At 38.1% G+C, this 20,335-nt stretch overlaps 1 protein-coding gene across 2 annotated transcripts in view; it reads right to left on the bottom strand.

Annotated features, from left to right (window-relative positions):
* Positions 1-12,309, bottom strand: part of znf512b (zinc finger protein 512B) — a 44,881-nt gene extending 32,572 nt beyond the window's left edge. Inside the window, exons 1-2 of one of the 2 annotated variants that reach the window (XM_043225117.1) lie at positions 12,131-12,309; positions 9,191-9,316 (exon numbers count right to left, since the gene is read on the bottom strand). In XM_043225117.1, the coding sequence (XP_043081052.1) occupies positions 9,191-9,314 (124 nt within the window). In that variant the 5' untranslated portion in view covers positions 9,315-9,316; positions 12,131-12,309. The other variant, XM_043225116.1, reaches the window with a different exon arrangement.
* Positions 12,310-20,335: the final 8,026 nt, after the last annotated feature.

Genomic DNA, 20,335 nt, shown 5'->3' with positions numbered 1-20,335 from the left:
TGCACACCTCTCTGATAACGCTCAGAAAACTCAGACACACCACCACAGATCGACTATTTTAGTCGGGTAGAGGTGCCAGATTGAACAAAAATGTCACAGAAAAACTGACAAAAAAATCTGGCATAATTATTTAATGCTTAGTTTTAGTTTCGTTTTAATTTTGCTCTCATTTCTGTTTAAATATACTCTATTAACTACTTTATTTCTAACTGTGCTTAGCTTCCCATCCACTTGTGTGAATATATCCCCTCATTTCCCTCAGCTGTTTGTTTTTGGTTGTAAATAAAAGTCTGCTGCATAAACATACTCTTTTCCTGAAGCATTAACTACATTTGATCAACATTTAACTCCAGTTTTGACTGCGAGTGGTCTTTGATTCTGGGCGAACGAAATCCAAAGTTCTCTGTGGGAAGTTTGTTTCGCTTTACAGTTATTTCATTTTTGATTCGTTCTAAACATATTCCTTGTGAGTAAACGTCTGTTATATAATTTATTAAGTATAACATTGCTGTTAAATGAATTATAAAAGAGCCCGGCAGGTGGTATTTTACAAAGCCGCAAGCCGAACCCAAGTGACTCACGTCATATCGAGCCGATGTAAAAGAGCAGAGCAAACTGAATTTCTGAATGGATTCGGATTTCTGCAGCGATAGTGAGACTGGCTGAGTGGAGATGAGTGGAGTGTGTGTGTGTGTGTGTGTGTGAGGGTCACCAAAAAGGAAAGAAAAATAGTAGGATCCATTTCCCTTGACTCAAGGTCCCTGCACCGACTCTTAAGGGTTGAATCGATTTCTAAACTACTCTCCATAAAGCTATGGCCCATCATTGGCCTTGCAGAGCTTGTTCTAGGCCTAATCTCCAGCTATCATCTGCTGACACCGGGCCAAAAGTCTGCAGCAGTCCCAGCATCCCATAATTCACTGCTGCTGATAATGCTCCAGGAAAATGTTGCCCTTGTACACTAATCTAGGAGCAGACTGAATCATAAGCCTCAGAAGCTGCTAAAACAATTTTAGAGCAGCCCTTTTCTGCTGATAATATAAAATTTTAGGTTCCTCTTTAAACAAAATGATGCCAGATCTAATAAGCCCAGTGGTTTCTTCTGCCAAACATTTCTTTCCATAACTACGCTGTTGCTCAGGGATAATGGGCTATCAGATAAAGAAGAAAATGATAATGTGTTTTTGATGGACTTTCACATCTGTCATACAGGATAAACTGACTATTCGTTTTACTGTATGGCACAAAAGTAAAGCACAAAAATCATCATCCACACTTAACATCTTAAACCCGAAGTTTGAGCTTTTTTTTCCCCGGATCAAGCAACACTCGTAAGTTTGAAAGGGTGTAAGTACCGATTTTGCACAGTTAACCCAAAAATGCACTAACAAGGTATACTGTGATATTAAGCCTAAACGTTAAGCTTTAATAAGAGAGAGCAGGGAAAGATAGCACGCTGAAAAACAGCCTCGTACTTTGTTTGTTTCCAGTACCGGTGTGGAACGGGTGGAGCTCAGGCTCTGAACAGATGGACGCCATGCAGTGGGTCAGAAATGAGCTGCGTCGTCCCCGGCGACACTGCCACCTGACAGCATCAGCACCACAGCAACACCGCCATCCAATAAAAAAACAGCCGCTGAATTTGTGAATTAGAGTCGAATTCACGAAATATATGGATGTGATCCAACAGTTTTTAACAACCACAAATTATTTCATTTAACAAATTGTGTGGTTCGTGTGTGTGTGTGTGTGTACAATTAGAGCTGTCTCATGATTAATCACATCCAAAATAAGTTTTTGTTTAGATAGTATGAGTGTGTACTGTGTATATTTATTATGTATATATACATACAAGCACATGCATGTGTGTAGAAAAATGCTGTGTTTATCTATTACATATATTTCTATATAAGATTTTATAACTGTATGTACATGTAAAAAAATATATATATTCATGCATGTGTATATATATATATATATATATATATATATATATATATATATATATATATAAAAAAAAACCACAGTACACATACATATAGTATGTTTATTTTCATTAAAGATTTAAGTAAATTACATATCACGGTTTCCACAAAAAAAAAATAAAAAATTTAATCAGCACAATTGTTTTCATCATTGATAATCAGAAATGTTTCTGCAAATCATTATATCTAAAACATAAATCATCACATTATAATCATGAATGTTTCAGCAAATCAGCGTATTAGAATATTTCTGAAGCATCATGTGATATTGAAGACTGAAGTAATGAAGCTACAGCTTAGAATATGAAGACTATATTTGTAAAAACAGAAATTTTTTTCAAAAATGTAAAAACACGTGTTTTTAATGTGTTTTATTGTGTACGTTTTTTTGTTATTTTTTTTATCTTAATTAAAATAACCTAGTTTGATTTAGTTTATTTGAATCGCACAATGAATATATATATAAAGTGTGCTTGTGTATCTTTTCAATAACTGTACTCACATCACAACACTATGACAAAGTATTTTTTGTCGACCCTGTGAATGAAAATATCTGAATCAAAGTTTCAAGACTTTTGTAACTGCCAATTATCAGTTAAGCATTCCCGTTTATAAAGTTATTCAAGTTTCACCAAAGAACTTTCAGACTGATATGTCTTCAGTTTGCTTGTTTTTGCTAAACTAACGCACTCGTATATAACTCACATATAACGCTTTAACCTTGAGCCAAAAAATGAAACTGTTCTCTCGTATGCCGTATGTAATCGTTTTTCCAGTCACTCTGACAGGAAAGAGGCCAATTATACAGAGGCATATGTTACACTTGCACAAAAAGGTCTTAAGACGCACAGTCAAAAAGCGTGTCTGCTCCGCGCTCACTACAATTACAGCAGTCAGTAAGAATGACCTTATTTGTTCCTACTGCCTCTTTCAGCTGCACCGGCCAACTGCACACAGCTGTTGCCAAAGGCTTTCCAATGCCTCAGCAAGCGCTGCGATCATTCAGCTTTCCACGGGAGAGAGAGGCAGAGATAAATAGTTTCAGAGATAGAGAGGGGGAAAGGGAGGAAAACTATGACGGGGATTTTATTAATGGCCAGTGCGGTTCACGCATACTGCGAAATGTGAACACACTGTAACAAATAATTTCAGACATTTTTCAACCCGTCGAACGTTTTTTTTTCTTCTTGTTTTAAGCACAGATCTAGCAAAAATGGAGTGTGCTTTTATGCTAGAAAAAAAGTTATCGTAAATACGCTGCGAAGAAAAAGTATGCTTCTCTAGTAACTTCATAGTAAGGATGTTTAAACATTTATGTCCTAATTATAATTCTATTATATTATATTCGCGTATCATGAATTCACGGTTTTAGTTTACTAAAGCTGAAACTAAATTGATAAAAAATGTTATTGAAATAATAAATGATAATGAATGAAACATTTTCATTTAAATTAAAAACTGCTTTAAATGATCGATAAAAATTCTCAGTGGTATCTCAGTGATAACGCTGATTGAATTTAACTAGTTCTTTTTATTTGATTTATTTTTTATTTTATTTTACAGTGCTTTTATTTCCAGTCGTTTTATTCTCTACTGTGTCTTCAATCTAATGGGTGATATAATTCAGAAAATATGTTTTCTCGAGTATGGAATCACTCTGGCGAGAGCCAAGCACATAATGAAAAGAAGACATCAAATTCCCCATGTGGGTAACTGTGGGCTTTTTGCTTTGCTACAGTTCATATTTCACACTATATAGAAAACAAAACTGTTGGGATTATGCAACATGTTTTATGCCTACCTGTGTGATCCAGAACTCCTACCGTAAATGTAGAAACATTTTCCCAATATCCCCCAAAAAACAAACTGCTAAAACGCACTCGGAAAGTGCTGATCAAGTAGTGCAGAAGGAACTATGTCTGTGTAATGTCTAAACACCTCTTAAAATGCATTTTCTTTGTGCATTGAAATAAATAGTGTATAAACGACGTTTTCCACCTTTGACGATTCTACGATGTTCTACAAAAAATTCTAGTAACAAACAAATCATTGTGCAGACATTGTATATCACGACACACAGGATTTTATGATTCATTTTCTGATAACGGCCGGCTGGATGTACATTATCCAGTTTATTACGCAGCTACTTGCCACATGAGTAAATAATTAGACACAAAATATTGATCTGAGCTCTTTAAACGTAAAGCTTCCGCAAAGAAACACACTTCCAAACAGACTGCTTTCAGACCAAGTTCAGACATTTAAGGCACGATATACAGTCATATCACTAACTGCACAGCTCGCAAACGGTATTTAAGAAGAAAGCATTTTAACATCACGCTTGTTTATTATCTATAATCCATTACAAAGTACAAAACAGCATTTCTGGCAGGAACACTTCCAACTGTTTTACTGTGGGCCTACTATTAAAGGCATAGTTCACCCACGAATGAAAACTGCCCTATGATTTTACTCCTCCTAGGTGAGTCTTCTTTCAGACGAACACAATCAGACTTACGTTTAAAAATCTGGCTTTTCCTAGCTTTATAATGTCAGTGAACGGCGGTCGAGATTTTGAAACCCCCAAAAATTTCCCAGCAGACATAATGGCAGGCGGACGTTGGACATGACATCTGACAGACCTTGCATTTTGGTTGAAAATGAAAATCGTGTTGAAGTCAATATCTGACATCGAGCTGACGTTGACTTAACGTTGGATTTTGGTTACACAAGCTTAAAACAACAAAATATCAACCTGAGCTGACATCGTATGGGACGTCAAATTAACATTGACATAAAGCGCTGAATTTACTTTTTAATCACAAAATGTAACTAAATATCAACATCTTATGATGCTGTGTGAGAAAAATATACATATTCACTGTAATCTCTACACTGAAGCACTACTCTCTCCTGAATCTTATGCACACGCGTTAGCAGAAGCTAAATATTTAAAAAGTTTTCATTATGGATATTTTTCCTACACACATGCATCACTTCACTTCAGAAGTACTTTATTAACCATATAGAGCCATGTGGAGCTATTTTTATGATTTATGGGCACACTTTCCTTTGCTTCAAAATCTCGACACATATTCACTGCCATTATAAAACATTTTTAATGTAACTCTGACTGCATTTATGTAAAAGAATAAAGTGATATACACATACAACGGTTTGAGGATGAACTTTGATCTGTTTTAATACTTTACTATTACTTTAATATTTAAGATAATTGTGTCTCTTTTGTTTGTGCATTGCAAGAAGTCATGGGGTACATTATAACTTGTCAGTGTTGCCAGATCTTGCCAAACAACCCCTACAAATATGAACATAATAAACTCAAACCCAAATGCGTTATCTTAGAAATCATCCACCTACCAAAAAAAACAGCCTTCATAAAGCGGATTGCTTTATGTGCCGAGCCCAAACAACAAAACCAGAGATACTATAATCACTGATTATAAGAGGACATGGCAACCTTTCAAGAGAGCTCTCTACAAAGTAGCCTTCCAAACAAAAACAAAGCACGACAGCTCAGTTCATGCTGGTTTAGTTAAAATCTTAACTAAAAGAGGCATTTGGTCACTGTAATACTTTGATTAGAAATACGAGCGAAAAGCCTTCCGTACAAACATAGAATTAAAATTTTGAGGATTCACTCCTGGCTGTGACTCATGAAACCGCACATTATGTACGTGGCAAATAACCGTTTGAATTAAATCAGAGAAAGTGTGGTAGTGTGACATGAGAGATGTGAAAGAAGAGCGTCGGCATTGCGACTGGTGTTATCATCGGGCAATAACAACTCGGAAAACCACGACTGACCATTTAGAATCAAGTATCCCAGTAACAAGAGACTGAAAATCGTTTTTGACCAACGCTGCATACAGATATTCAAACTTTTCCATTAATTATCAGTTATTACAGATCATGTTTACAGATAAATGGCTCCATCTGGTTGGTCTCTAAATATAGTGCATCCAGCAACACGCCGCAATTTCAACAGCGTCACAGCTAAAGTGACTTAATAGTTGACTGATTTAATATTCAATGCAATATTAGGCTCATAAAGCCTAACCTAATATTGGTTCTCCTGTAATAACAAATAGGCTTTCAGAGGGGGAAAAAATTCAAACGCTGCAAACGTGTTGAACACCGATCTTTGGAAGTAAGACAAAGCCATTCCAGACATAAGAAACTAAACAGCTGCGACTTCGCTCTTCAGCTGCCGACATCTAACAGGCTACGACCAGACAACTGTCTCGCACCCTTGGCAGAAGAAGCAATGCAAACACGTACATGCTTTCACGCTCAAGCGACACTTGGGGTTAACCCGCATCCCAGGGAGGCTGGACCGAACGCTCAGGGTTCGACTGACTAAACGGTGGCATTGTGACATGAAAACCACAGCTGGGGAACGCTATTGTTTACGCCTGAGTTCCTTCCAGACACGTTGTTTACAAGTTAAAAGCAGTAGCCGCAACCGCAGGCCACAAACAGGAAGCCAAAAAGAATATGTAAATAAGCTGAAAATCTCCTTTTTCCATAATGTAAATCCTTTTGCCGTTCTTCCCTTGAAAGAGCCATCAATGAAAACCCAGATAAGATTATAATGCGTGTCAATTAATCAATTAACCCCCTAAGCCCCTAATTTCCGGTCTCGCTGACTAATGTAAGGCATTCGGTTCTGCCTCGGGGCTCGGTGCAAACGCTAACGGCAGGTTGTTGGTCTACGAAAGCCTACATCCATTCCAGCGAGCCTCAAATGAATGCATTAGGAACCTGCTTTTGAACATGCAGTCCGAGTCGAGGAGAGGCGCTCGGCGTATAGCGGGGCTGCAAACTCAGCGATAAATATTCTCCAGCAGAGACAGTCTGGCCTGACGCTGTGAAAGCAATAAAATGCTCTTCACAATCCGCAGTAAAATTCAAACAGCATGGCCCGGCACAAATATCATTCTCCCAGCTCATTCGCGAATCGGCGCCAAGTTTGTTTTCCACCAAACCTTTGCCAGACTGCTTTCGCTTCACTCTGAGCAAAGAATTATGGGATTTTGTTTTTAAGTATCTACACAAGCTCTAGTTTAAATTTAGCTCGCTTACCAAAACTGTGTTACAGTTGGCACATTTTACATTTACCAAATGAAACTGCTGAATTACATAATTGCAGTGCCATAAGCCTCTCCATTTAGCAAAAAAAAAAATCCATTATCATTAAAGCCTATCAAATTATGGGTACCAGAGAGATCCTCAATTTGCGACTAATAATGCCCTAGCAGGCCTAATACTGACAACAAAAAAACATGAATATGGAACTTCCTCTTGTTCCCTTTCAAAGCACTTAATTGCCAAAAAACGGAAACGAGCGGCGGCGGTGGAGTGAATGGACCAGAACGCTGAAACATTGCTCGTTTTCTCACAAGAGCTCGTTAAACAGCAATACATACACGTACTCAGTTATGACATTTCCCTAATTGTGCATCAGATCGGTGGTCTGGATGTGAGTTATAGTTGCTTCATGTCAGAATATCTCTGGCTGTAGAACCGGGGTGTAATATTTAGGGTAAGTCAACATTTAAACACTCTTAAGAACATGTTAGAGTCAATAATGATGCACTGTATGTGTGTCTTAACGCAATATAATGATATTGTGTTCTGTTAATGTACAATGAGCCACAAAAATCATCACATTTTAATTTACATAAAGGTGCACTATGGTTTTCTAGGGAAACAATTGCTGAGGCCATAAAAAATCCTCACGCAAATCTGTGCCCTTGCCTGAAGCTTATAATAATGATTTATAATTTGAGCTGTGGGATAGGATTTCATTTTATATCATACATCTTTGTGCACTTATGTCACGGAATGTTCTTACATCAATTGAAAAGATATCACATTGATACATAACGTCACCGCGCACAAATTAGGGTTAAGTTCGGAAAGTAATGTTGATGTTGGCAACGCTGGCAGTAAAAAACATGGCTGGTAACTTTTTTTGGTCACGCTTTATTTTAAGCTCTAATTATCGCTATTGACAAACTATCAACTGACTTTTACCTCAATGAACTCCTGATTTGCTGCTAATTAATAGTAAGTTAGTAAGTAGCTGTTAAGTTCGGGTATTGGGTGGGACAGGGAAAGTTAGAATACGATCATGCAGAAGATGTGCTTTATAATACTAACGTGTTAATAAAAGACATGCTGATAAGTAAGTAGTTAATAGTGAGAATCCATACTGAAGTGGCACTCGAACGGCAATAGAAAGTCCAAAGTACTGTCTCAATAAAACACAAGTGTTTCTTAAATAGTGTGATGTAGGCTAGATCTGATCTGAATGCTGTAGAAAACTAGCATAATAAAGAAAGGGACTTGTTGGTTGTGTGCATCGGTTGTTGAGTTTGAGATACAGATTTGGACAATTTGATTAAAAATGAACATGTTCTAAAATAATGGTAAAAAAAAAAAATGACAGTACTGCCACTGAAAATCTAGCGGGAAAATAAAATGCTTTTCTATTCTGAAGATGAGCTAAAGAGTCAAGAAACTGATTGATTACTTTCTCCATTTTTTGGACGCATTTTGCATGACTATTTTTAATATAAAAATTGATTTAGTCACTGCATTATTAATAATAACCAATACAAAGAGATTCTTGCACCTGTTATCAGTGCAATACCGCATAATTCTCCCTTTGACCACTTCTTTCCATCCCACTTGTCCACTTACACGGTTTCGTTCGAGACTTTGTGACGCGATATTCAGCTTTACTCCAGCCCTGAACACCTGCGCAGGACGACGGGGAGACACGGTACGTATTTCACTGACATTAAAAACAACCTTACTACCAGCAGAAGGACTTCATCTGTCAAAACACCTTTCACCGTAATAAGGCAGCCATCATTTCCACTCTTAAGCACACAAGTGTGAAATCGCTTGTCAAAACCTCAGAGATGTCAAACAGGTTGAAGCAAGTGTGCGGTTGTAAAAGTCGGCTACGTTAATGCGCAAACGTACTCCACAGTCTGTGCAAACGGAAATCTGAAATGATGTCAGCCAGTTGTTTGTTCGTTTTTAATACGCCTGCTACGTAAACAGCAATGTTTGGGAAATGCCACCTGCGTAAACCAGTGGGTTTGTTACCGTTTTACGCGGCCCGATCTCGGTTGTATTTTTAAACCCGGACAAGCAGCTCGCGTTCTTACCGTGATTGTCGTTTTCAGCGCTGCCCATTCGAGCCGTCTCTGCGGGGTGGGCCTGTTTGGCGGTGCGCCCCTTTGACAAGCCCGAGGAAGGCTTCACCACCCGGGCACCGCTGGAGGTGTCCATGCCTGTTCAGGACACAAATAGATCGGGCCAAAATTAAATGCACTATCTGCACAGAAACGACACGAAGCCAAAGATGCTTTTACTGTATCTGAAGGTTTTGATTACAGACACCTGCTGAGACGGTACACAAATCATACACACATAATCTATCTATCTTATTGTTATCGATATCTATCTATCTGTCTGTCTGTCTGTCTGTCTATCTATCTATCTATCTATCTATCTATCCATCCATCAATACAATCATTCCTAATGATTACCTGTGTTTATTTTTCATTTACTACACATCTGATCATTTTCATTTTAACTTAACGCACGCAATATTATCTTTTTTCTCAATTCTCTTTTTTCTTCTCGAAACAGCAAGTTCAGGAATGAAATGTTTTGGGCGAATAACTATATTTTGCAAACGTGCAATAAAGTTCTGAAGTACCGGCAAACAGTTGTGACATTTATAAAAATGTGACAAAACAAATTTAAAAAAAAAACTACTAATAATAATAATAACTTTTAAATAATAACTAACTAAATAAATGGCTCAGTCTGGGTTTTTTTTTTTTCACAGTCATCAATCCAGAAGGGAAATGTGCAGTTTATTGCGATGAATAAAGCCTGACAATGACTAATTAAAATAAACAGCACTGATTAGGATGCGATCATACTTTCTTATTAACTTAAATCAATGTCATTTCACTTCTTCATTAGGTTTGGTCTAATGGGTCACTAATTTGTGTTTTTTTTAAACCGCCATCAATTTAGTGTTCTATTATTTGCTGAACGGCGGCCGGGCATATGGCTGCACGATTTATCACGTGTCAAAGGGGATTTTATGGACGCCACAGATAAATGTTCCAGCTAATGCGTGCAGTGGGGATGCCTCTAGTACATTTCCGGTGAGCGCTAATCGAAAGGGTTTACTTTGCACGATCCTGACAAACTTTCGTGAGACCAAAAGTTTAAAAAGCTACCGACGCGCGTGCGAAATCAAGCTGTAGCCCCTCTAACCGTCACAGCAAACCGTTCCCTTTTAAAACGCCAACCAAAATAACAGGTACTGCTCACAGCTGTGCCATTAAACCACAAAACAATGCATCACCAGATCACGGACCCTCCCGTCACCTAACCCACATAGAAGAACGATAGATCTTCAAGTGCTGAAGATCATTACACCAAATTATTTATGGCCCAGAGACTGAAGCTCGTCCGTGAGCCAGAAGTTTATTCCAAAAAGGAAAAGAGCAATAAGGTAATAGGAAAAGCAGCTGGTAGGACTAAGTGCTGTGGTATTTGGGGAATTTATCACGCACTTTAGAAAGGCTGTGGATGGAAGCGTGCCTACACAATCAGAGAAACACGGCTCACTCCACACATCACAACTCTAACGGCTGAAGAATAAATACGCCTGATTTGTAATTAAAGCAAGTGCTTGTATTTTTTATTTTTTTTTACATGATGTGACTTTCCGAAAATGCTCTGATCAGGATCTAACGCTTTAGCAGGGTCAATTATAACGTCATTATTCACCGAATACGAAGAAAATGAACAGAATGAGTTACAAGAATCAAGACATCAAGAGAGCAAAGTTAATCACCTCTCGACGAGGAGCTCACATTATGTTCAATTTCATATTTTTAGACGTAATTAATAAGCGTTTTTTGTAATCGCATCACACAGGATGGCATTGGATTTTCCTGCAAAAAACACAGGATGACGCTTCCTGGCAGGTGATGTCACAGGGAACTCGTTTTGTAGTCGTTTTCAAGACTTTACCACAGACCAACATGATGGAAAGTGATACTGACTGCACAGTAAAAATCTATTCTGATTCTCCATGAAACATTATTGAACGATGCAAATTATTATTACATTATTTTTACTCCACGGTGAAACCAACAACTGGTTTTCCTGTTCGACATTTCAAGAAACTTTTAATAACCAGATATGCATACATGACAGGGACATAAAAATGCAGGCCTGCTGCTGCACAGTAAGAATGACCCACTTAAGTCTTTTTTTAAGTGCTCAAACAGTGAGTGAGTGTTTGTATCACGTCTAACAGTTTACCCGTAAACACCACAACACATTCTTCTTCTACATTCAATGCACCCCCCAAAAAAGCCTTAGCGCCTGGTTGCGCGTTAAAGCGCGCGGCGAGCTTATGCTTTTATTGGCAGTATTGACAGATAATCGACTTCTCGAAGGCCACACCTACCTGGAAAGCCACCCAACACTGGCGGGTGAGCGGGTGAGCGGGTCACCCACGTGGGGTCAGGCTGTAGCCTTTACTCTCGCGTCGCGCCGCTTGACTTTACATGGCAAACGCACCTGACGCGCGGGGGGTCGCGGACAGACGGGCGTCACGGTCGGCAGCCACGCTCGCGGCCCCCGCTGTGCGTGTCCGCGGAGGAAGGTGATGAAGAAGAAGGAGGAGGAAGAAAAAAGAGCAAGCCGATGCAAATGCCCACGAGCCGAACACTTTCACCGTGTTTCCAGACTGCACTCGGCGCCCCTCTTCATTAATATGTAATCCACGAGCTCTCTCATTAAAATCCAACTCAAAAGCACGCGCACGAAAACGCAGAAACGCCGCCAAAAATATGAAAATACAAGAAGCTTTCATAGGCAGTGAAGCAAAATGGCGACTTTAATACGAAGGAGGAGTAAAAAAAAAAAAACCCTTCGCGCTGTTGCTAAAGGAGGCACGGGGATATGTTTAGTGCAGTAATCGAGGGAGGAAGAAGTGAACGCGACGGAAAGCGGAGGGGAAGGCACAGCGTCGCGCGGTTTCGCCGCAGCCCCTCGATTCCGGTCCTTACCTCGGGATTATGCCGTGTATTTGTTTGATAGGGATATTATCTCCGCGACCGTGTACAGTAACAGTATGGGTGCTGGGTCACGCGCGTATCCGCTGCTGCCTTTGACAGTTGTGACTACAGTCGGCAGGCAACTTGCAAACTCTCGCGTTATTATTTATGATCACTCATTTTGATATCAGGCCAATCATTTTGGTATTTCTGCATAATAAACCCCCTGCCTGAATGAGAGCGTTTGATGCGGCTCGACGTCATGCCGCTCGCTTATGACGAAAACGATGTAGCTTACGGCGAACGCATAGAACGAGAACGTTCCCGACGTTATTATGACGTGTGCGATTCTAAGTTCGGAGGAAAGAACGCGTAGTTTTTAGGACAAGTTAATAATCGTATGGATATTCGCATAATTATGGCGTGAGTGTGTGTGTGTGTGTGTGTATATATATATATATATATATATATATATATATATATATATATATATATATATATATATATATATATATATATCATATGGCTTTGCACATATTGGCACGTATTACATTATTACTAGTTTTTATTTGGATTTTTGCTGTCCATAAGATAAAGTTCACATGACGTCGTATCCCTGTAAATATTAAGTGTTGTTTTTATTTATTTTTTATTTATTTCTGTACTGTCTAAACTGACGCGTAGGCCTATATTTTATTTCCTTTTAAAAAGCGATTAAATAAAACATGCGCGTGAGGAATATTGAACGGTCTCATATTACAACTACACTTAACATCCAAACAGCTCACGGCTTCTCTCAACCTCCGACTCAAAAAGCGGGCAAAATTGCGTTTGCAATACGTTCCAGTCAGTGTAATATTTTCTAAATAATTATCAACCGAGGTCTCGCTTTCCACGCCTACGTCGCCGGGGTTAATAAAGACTTTAACCCATTATTTTTTTTTTATCTCTTCAAACTATGACGTAATGTAGGCGCCATTGCCGCGTCCGCCGCGAGGGGGAGGCAAAGGACCGCTTTTCTCATTTATAGGCTGTCATTGAGACTCGAAATGTGGAAAAAGTGATACCCCGAAACGAATTCGTGTTTCACACTGCCTGTAAATGACATATCTGACCAAACGTGGCCTCAGAAAGTAAAACTAAATCGACACTCAATGTATGAAAGCCCTGTTTCAGCGGACATGCTCTCCCATGAAAACATGCTATGCTCGCCTATGCTATCTATTTTAGCATGAGTTAATTAGCCCTAGTAATCATTCGCTATCGCGTTTACCCAACGCGTTACTCTTTCTTCTCTCATATACCTTTCGTTCTCGTAAAAGTGTCCACTAGTCAGCAGTATAGCGCAGTATTATGTGACAGTGGGATGAGTTTATGACTGATGATAACAGGTGATGAGCACTTAACACGTCTGTGGGCTGTCCCTCAAACGATCAATCTCGCGACTTTAACAGCGCACGTGGAATATAAATCTAAATCCTATTGGCTTTTTTTCTGGAAGATGACAAGTCACGTATGTTATTAATATATCAGTCATTCTCCCAGCAGTCTGTAGCTACAGAAGGCCGTAAACTGCGCTTCGGCCTCTGTGTCAGTGACCGGTGAAGGCCGAACTACTCTCAGAGTTAAAAGTACTCTTACATAACGGGTAGTTCGTGTCATCTGGACACGTTCCCATAACCCTGTGGTTATACTGTATGTAATAGCAGTCCAGCTGCATTTGGGCCATGAAATGAAGCAAAGCAAGCTGTGTGAAGGACCGTGCTTCAGCTCTGAGTAACTCCTCGCGGTCGAAATCCAAGAATAACCGAAGACGTGGAGAGAAGGTTCTTTTTCGCTGCTGAGATTGGCATTGTGCGTGTTGTTTTTTTGTTTGATTGAGAGCTGCTAGTTCAAAAGAAGAGCAGTTTCATTCGGGCTCCCTTGACGGTGCATTTTGCATACAGAGACTGTGATTCATCTATCAATACGCTTTCCAGGGGTCTTCGGCTGGTTTCTCCAGGCGGTCCACCACACAAGCTACTTGCGGAAAAGAGATGTTGAATGTGCAGGAAACTAAAATGTAGAGTTTAGCTTACTTTGGCTCAGATTAATGTTAGATGCGATCAAAGCCAAAGTTTAGAAATGAAAGTTGTCCCTCCCACATGCATTACCTACATAAGGTACAACTAATATGTTTACTTTTTAATTATATAGCCTACTTTACTGTACTAAAATACACTTTTCTAAAAATATATGTACAATTATACTTTTTTAAAAATAAAGGTGTGATATATGACTCTTTACACCAATAATAATTGATTTAATGGCTGTTAAATGTAAGCATTGAATAGGCCAGACTTGAAATACAGTTATTAACTATGTTATTAACCATACTTGATTAGATCTATTTAGTTATATTAATTGTTGTAATATTAATTATATTATTGTTTCTCATATGGAAATGATTTAATGTTTCATTTAATATTACAGTATTTTAGTATTCCTATTTAATGTTCAAATATTTAAGTTCAATGTTATTTATTCATTTATTATTTTAAATGTAACATTATTTCAAAATGTATTTTATTAATCATAAATGAACATTTATAATATATTTATATAAAGTTTTATATTAATTAAGTTTCTCTTTATTGAAACAGTTTATGAAAACGTGTTTCAAATAATTGTTATATTATCTGTTCATATTTAGAGATTTTAAGAATTTTTGTTTACATTTTACTTTTGGTCTACTTTTTAGTAATTCCACTGATTTCTCAATATATAGTTCTATACAGTTTTCGTTATTTTTTATTCATAGTTTATTTTAGTTGTAGTTTTTTTAGTACTTAAGCTTACTTTTTTATACATATTTTTTTATTTAAATAATTTATTTGTTTTTAATTTGTTTATATTGATTTATTGTTGTTCTTGTCTTTAGTCAACAATTATATATCCGGTGTAAATTGTGTGTTATAAAATAGAAAAAAGTGAATTCTCCAAGCAATCCCCTCTCTCTTTCTCTTTTTTCCTCTCTTTATCTCCCTTTTCCCATCATATAATGCAGCTGAAATGAATGGTTATGGTTGAATAGGGTTCGACAGAGCATAAATCTAGTTCTAGTGGTGCTGATATATAGATTTGCGTGTGTTGCTGATAAAGCAGAACGGTGTCATAGATCTTGAACACCATTAAGCAGATTTCTCAACATTGCTGGTCAGTTTACAATCAGGTGTTCGCTTACCTTGAGTCACGGCCCAGTGCCTGCGGCGGAGAGAACGAGTTCAGTGATAAATAAGATGGCATGAGAGATATAGGTGATACATTTAAGTGTGTGTGTGTGTGTGTGTGTTACACTGATGATCGATCACGCAGATCTTTCATCTCAAATAGATGGAGTGTGTAACATGTGTGTTTTGTAGAGCACAACATGAACAGAACCCGGAGGGAAAGTGCAGCCGTATATCACAACAGCAGAGCAGTTCAGGGATCTCAAATAAATGCTGCTGTCACCAGCTCACTGACAGAGATACATATGCATCCGCGCTGTGCCTGACTAGCCTTGTATTTGTCCCGTCACAGACGCTGTTGTGAATAATGAAAGAGAACATACCGGGAAAGCCTTGCTAAAATAGCACAGAATGTTTGAGCGTAGACCACTCGGTTTGCTAGAAGTTGGTCCAAACATTTCCATCACTCCAGGAGATCGTTTTCCATGCTCCTCTCAGTCTTCTTAATTGTTTGTAGTTCAAAGACATAGATGGGTCTTCGAGTCTTCCTGTGATTTATTATTTATTTATTTTCACTTCCCGATAAAGGCAGCAATGGATGTTGCAAAGGCAGTTGTTGCTTTATTTAATTCATGTTTGGACGCAGAATGACTGGAATAGTTATAAAACTACGAGCTTCTGCCTACGATTCTCAGAAAATAAAGGCGTAAGGAAAATAGGAGCCTGCCGAAGCTGGGTCAGTGGCGTGAAACACGTTTTTGTCTCAAACTATTATTTTATTTAAAAATACGGTGAAAATGCGATTCATTTCGTGGATACAACTGACCTGAAATCAAAATTTGAAGAATATAAGATAAATTAAATAAAGGCCCTTAATAATTATTGTATATGGCACTTATTATTTCATTAAAAAATGCTTAGTTACTGAAAATAGCTTATTTGGGTGTGATTTCCTTAAAAAATTAGATTTACTGGAAAAGCCAGCGTATGGTTTTACTGTAAATTATTTGTTCTCTTTTAACAGCATTTTACTATTAAATGTCTGTCTACAGTTTTTCAGTAGCTTTAAGCGGTTAACAGACTGTTTTCCTTTTTTTTTTTTTGCATTGCATTGCATTTTTAGTTTTATGTAAAAAAAAAAATACAGTCACGTTTTACAATGCATCATTTCGAAATGATCACAAAACGACGACAGAAGTGATTAGATTAGAACGAGACTTTTCTTGAAAATGGCATGAAACCAAACGAGCATGAAAACAAGGAAAAATGGTATCTTTTCACTCTCATTTGTCAGCGGCTGATGTAATCACTCTATTACCGCATTTTAGAGGAATGATATTTTCGGGTTTCACCGCTAAAAGACAAACTACGCCCTGGACAGTGTCCCAGTGCTCTAACTGCCCTCCGCACTGTCAGCTTTTGATTGGTTAAGCCATGCGGCGGGCCAATGAGGCGTGACCCCAGAGCTCCGGCACTGTCAGATACTGTCACGGGATGTCACGGGCTGCTTATAATGCGTGCGTTTGCGTGTGTCTGAGTTCCTAACACGCAGATCATCACGCGGCTGCGATCCTCCATGTCGCGTGGTAATTGCCTCTCAAGGTGGCGGTGGAGATCGACCGCTCTTTAATTATCTGTTTGCGTGACAGCTGCTTCCACCGGTGACGCTCATCAGAGACGCGCGCCTCTGATCTCTGCACGGAAGAAGCGCACAGTCACTCAGGCCTCCCCCGCAGGGAGCGAAGAAACGGGTGGCGAAAGAGAGCTACAAAGCCTGCTCGGGCTGACGGTGTTTGTGACCCGATATTGGAGAATTAGAGAAGCGGGCGCCATGAAACAGCTTTCAAGTACATCCGATTCACACAAGTAGTTCTTCGCCCTCCCAGGCCCCAAGCTCTGCCCGCTCGAGGACAAGAAATCCTTTTTTGTTGAATGTCCGAAGTTTGAAAGTTACAAGTTACAAGTTAATTGGGTAAGTTACCCAATTCAAAAATCGCTTGTGTGCATTGGGCAGGCAATTATAGAAATGATCATAAGTAAGTGTAGATAAACGGATAATATCCTGGCAGAAATTGAATCAGTCACTGTTTCTGTCTGATTTTGTGGGGTTTTTTGTTGTTGTTGTTGCCGGATCATTAAAACAAAATATTCATTTTGGATGTAATATGCGATTCTGTGCATTGATACGAATACGAAGTGTAACGTACCTGAACTTATCTTGAAAGAAATATGTAAATAATATGCAATCTGCAGCAACAACAACAACAACAAAACATCGCTAATTTCAAAGGGGAAAAAAATAAATGGGAATCGCAAAAATCTGAGATTTGGATTTGCAATGAATAAACTTGTAATAAACTTTGTGATAAACTTACAATTAAAAAAAGAGTAAATGATTAGATATAAATCAGAATTCTGAGAAAAAAATCTAAATTGTGAACTTGAAAGTGAAATATTAACTTTTATTTTAAAATTTTAAGACAAATATTTGCTAGATGCAAACTTGCACGTTTGAGAAAAAAGTCAGAATTGTGAGATGTTAACTCTGAGATGTTAATTTTTGAAGTCAAAATTGTAAGTTATAGAAATGCAAGAAAAATCTGAATTATAAGATAAAGATAAACATAAGATAAACAGTTTACAGTAAATAAGTCATAATTGTGTGTTATAAACTCCCCATTCTAAGAAAGAAAGTTTAAATGATTAGATATAAACTTGGGGTAAAAACATAAAACTCATAAATGCGATAAATAAACTCTCTAAACATCTTTTTGAATGTGTTGTGGAAATGGTCTGCTATAGCTACGGAAGGCTAATTCTTCACAAAGATAAAATGTACCAACAGATTGTTACACAAGGATTACACCGACTGTCCGTTTCATCAAGCACATAAACTCCTGTCCTCATTTCAGCACGCAACATTTCCAAACTCACGTTTGAGGTATGAATATGTGTGTCATTTATTCTAAAACTCAGAAGGGAATCCACGGCTCCAAAATGCTAATTCTGTTACGGGTTTTAGGATACAAACCGAACGGCTCTATTGAGTATTGAATGCTTTCGAGAGGCTTTAGAAGCGGTTTCAAATCCTGAAAATGAGATGGAGGGGGGAAATAATGGATGCGGGCCAGATGCACGCAGCGGGGAATAAACTGGTGATTAAAGGAATGTGGAGGAGTTAAAAAAATCGTACAAAATGCCTTTCGTTTAAAACCTAGCGGGCTGCCTAACTAAACAATGTTTTTGACATCACACCCAGGTTTTGATGCATCAGTCATGCCTGAAAATGTTCAGCTAACTAAAGACAAAGGCAGGAGCTTTAGAAAAACAAGTCTGAGACGGATATACAGTTAAGCTAAAAGTGATGTTTTTTTCCCGTGGGTCTCCTGAAGTGAATCAGCTCTCTACTGAGTGACCAGGAGAAGCTTGAGGTATTCAGACACACGGCTCACAGAGGTCCTTCATGAATAAGAAGAGCGGTAACTATCTCTCCTCCATCTCAGAGATCCAGCTCGGCAGGAGAGCACAGAACACCTGTGGATGTGAGAGAGAGAGACGGATATCTTCTCTGGCGGCCCAAGCAACTCAATGAGCTTTTTCTGTTTCGGTCGTGTTGTACGAGAATAGGTCGCATTAAAGGGGTAGTTCACCCAAAAATGGAAAGTCTGTGCTTAATTACTAAGCCTCATGTCGGTCCATACCCGTAAGACCTTCGTTCGTCTTCTGAACACGAGTTATTTTTTTATGTAATCAACCGAAATGCGACCGAAACGCTCCTAGGCTCAAAAACGTGTGGTAAAATGTACAGTAAAAAACTGGCAGCTGTGGTTGGCAGAGGTTTACCGTAAAAATACGACAGAAATTTTTTGGGGGGGGGGTTTACAGATTAGAATTTAAATTAACATTTAAAACTGTATTTAATTAACTGTTATAAAGTTAACATACCAACACACGATACTGAATAAATGCAATAAGCATTCATTTAACAATATTAGATGTGACATACAAGCCCAATTTACAAAACTGCTAAGAAATTATTTCAATGAAAAAACATCAAATGTGAAATGTAAAGAAGGGAACGTCAATTTGCGTTTTTCATTCACTGCAACTTATACATTCTATTCCACGTCCAAAAACTGTACACTACTGTAAAATTACATGCCATTTCCATCACAGTTTTCATCATATATATATATATAGTATGGGAATCGTTTTTTACTGTAGTTATTTTGCAGTCTTTTTTACATTGTAGTACCTAAGGACATCAATTAAGTACTTCAGTGACTCATCTGTAATGTATTGAAGATTTTATGTGCGCAAAAAAACGACTTTATTCAACAATTTCTTCTCTTCCGTGTCAGGAGCAACAGTGGTCTTCATTTGTTAACAAATCAGTGTATTTGGACACATCTGAACATAACTTTCTCACTTTTATGCACTAAATTTTTTTTCTCACTGAAATATCTCTGTTAGGTAATATCTAATTAAATATCCGAATGAATGAATAAACAAAATTCATTGGCAACAAAAAAGAACATCTTGTTCCTGAAAAACCATGACCAACATCGAGAGAATCACCTGTAACCTGCAGAAGAGTCATTAAGCAAATCTTGGAGCATATGAATCTTTTTGGTGAACAAAGTCTAAATATCTGAGTGACTAATTAAAGTTATGCATACATTATCCAAAAAAATTAATAAAAACTAATAAAAGCAGTCAGTGTGCTGATCTTGTCACTTAAAATAAAATCCTGAAAAATTCATCAACATTTCCACAAAAAACATTAAAGATTTCAGTTTTTTATCATTGATAATAAGAAGAAATGTTTAGCAAATCAGCACATGAGAATGATTTCTGAAGGATCACTGAAGACTGGAGTAAAAACAGTTATTTGCTGTAGATAAATCTGATAAACTTGGGTGATTTGGGCATTTTTAATAAACGCTCTTTACTTTGCATGTATTCCGCTACACCATAACTGTTCACACAAACTTCACGTATGAAAATC

The sequence above is a fragment of the Puntigrus tetrazona genome, chromosome 23, assembly GCF_018831695.1.
Source record: "Puntigrus tetrazona isolate hp1 chromosome 23, ASM1883169v1, whole genome shotgun sequence".
NCBI classification, from domain to species: Eukaryota; Metazoa; Chordata; class Actinopteri; order Cypriniformes; family Cyprinidae; genus Puntigrus; species Puntigrus tetrazona.
This window is presented reverse-complemented; position numbering and strand designations above follow the sequence as displayed.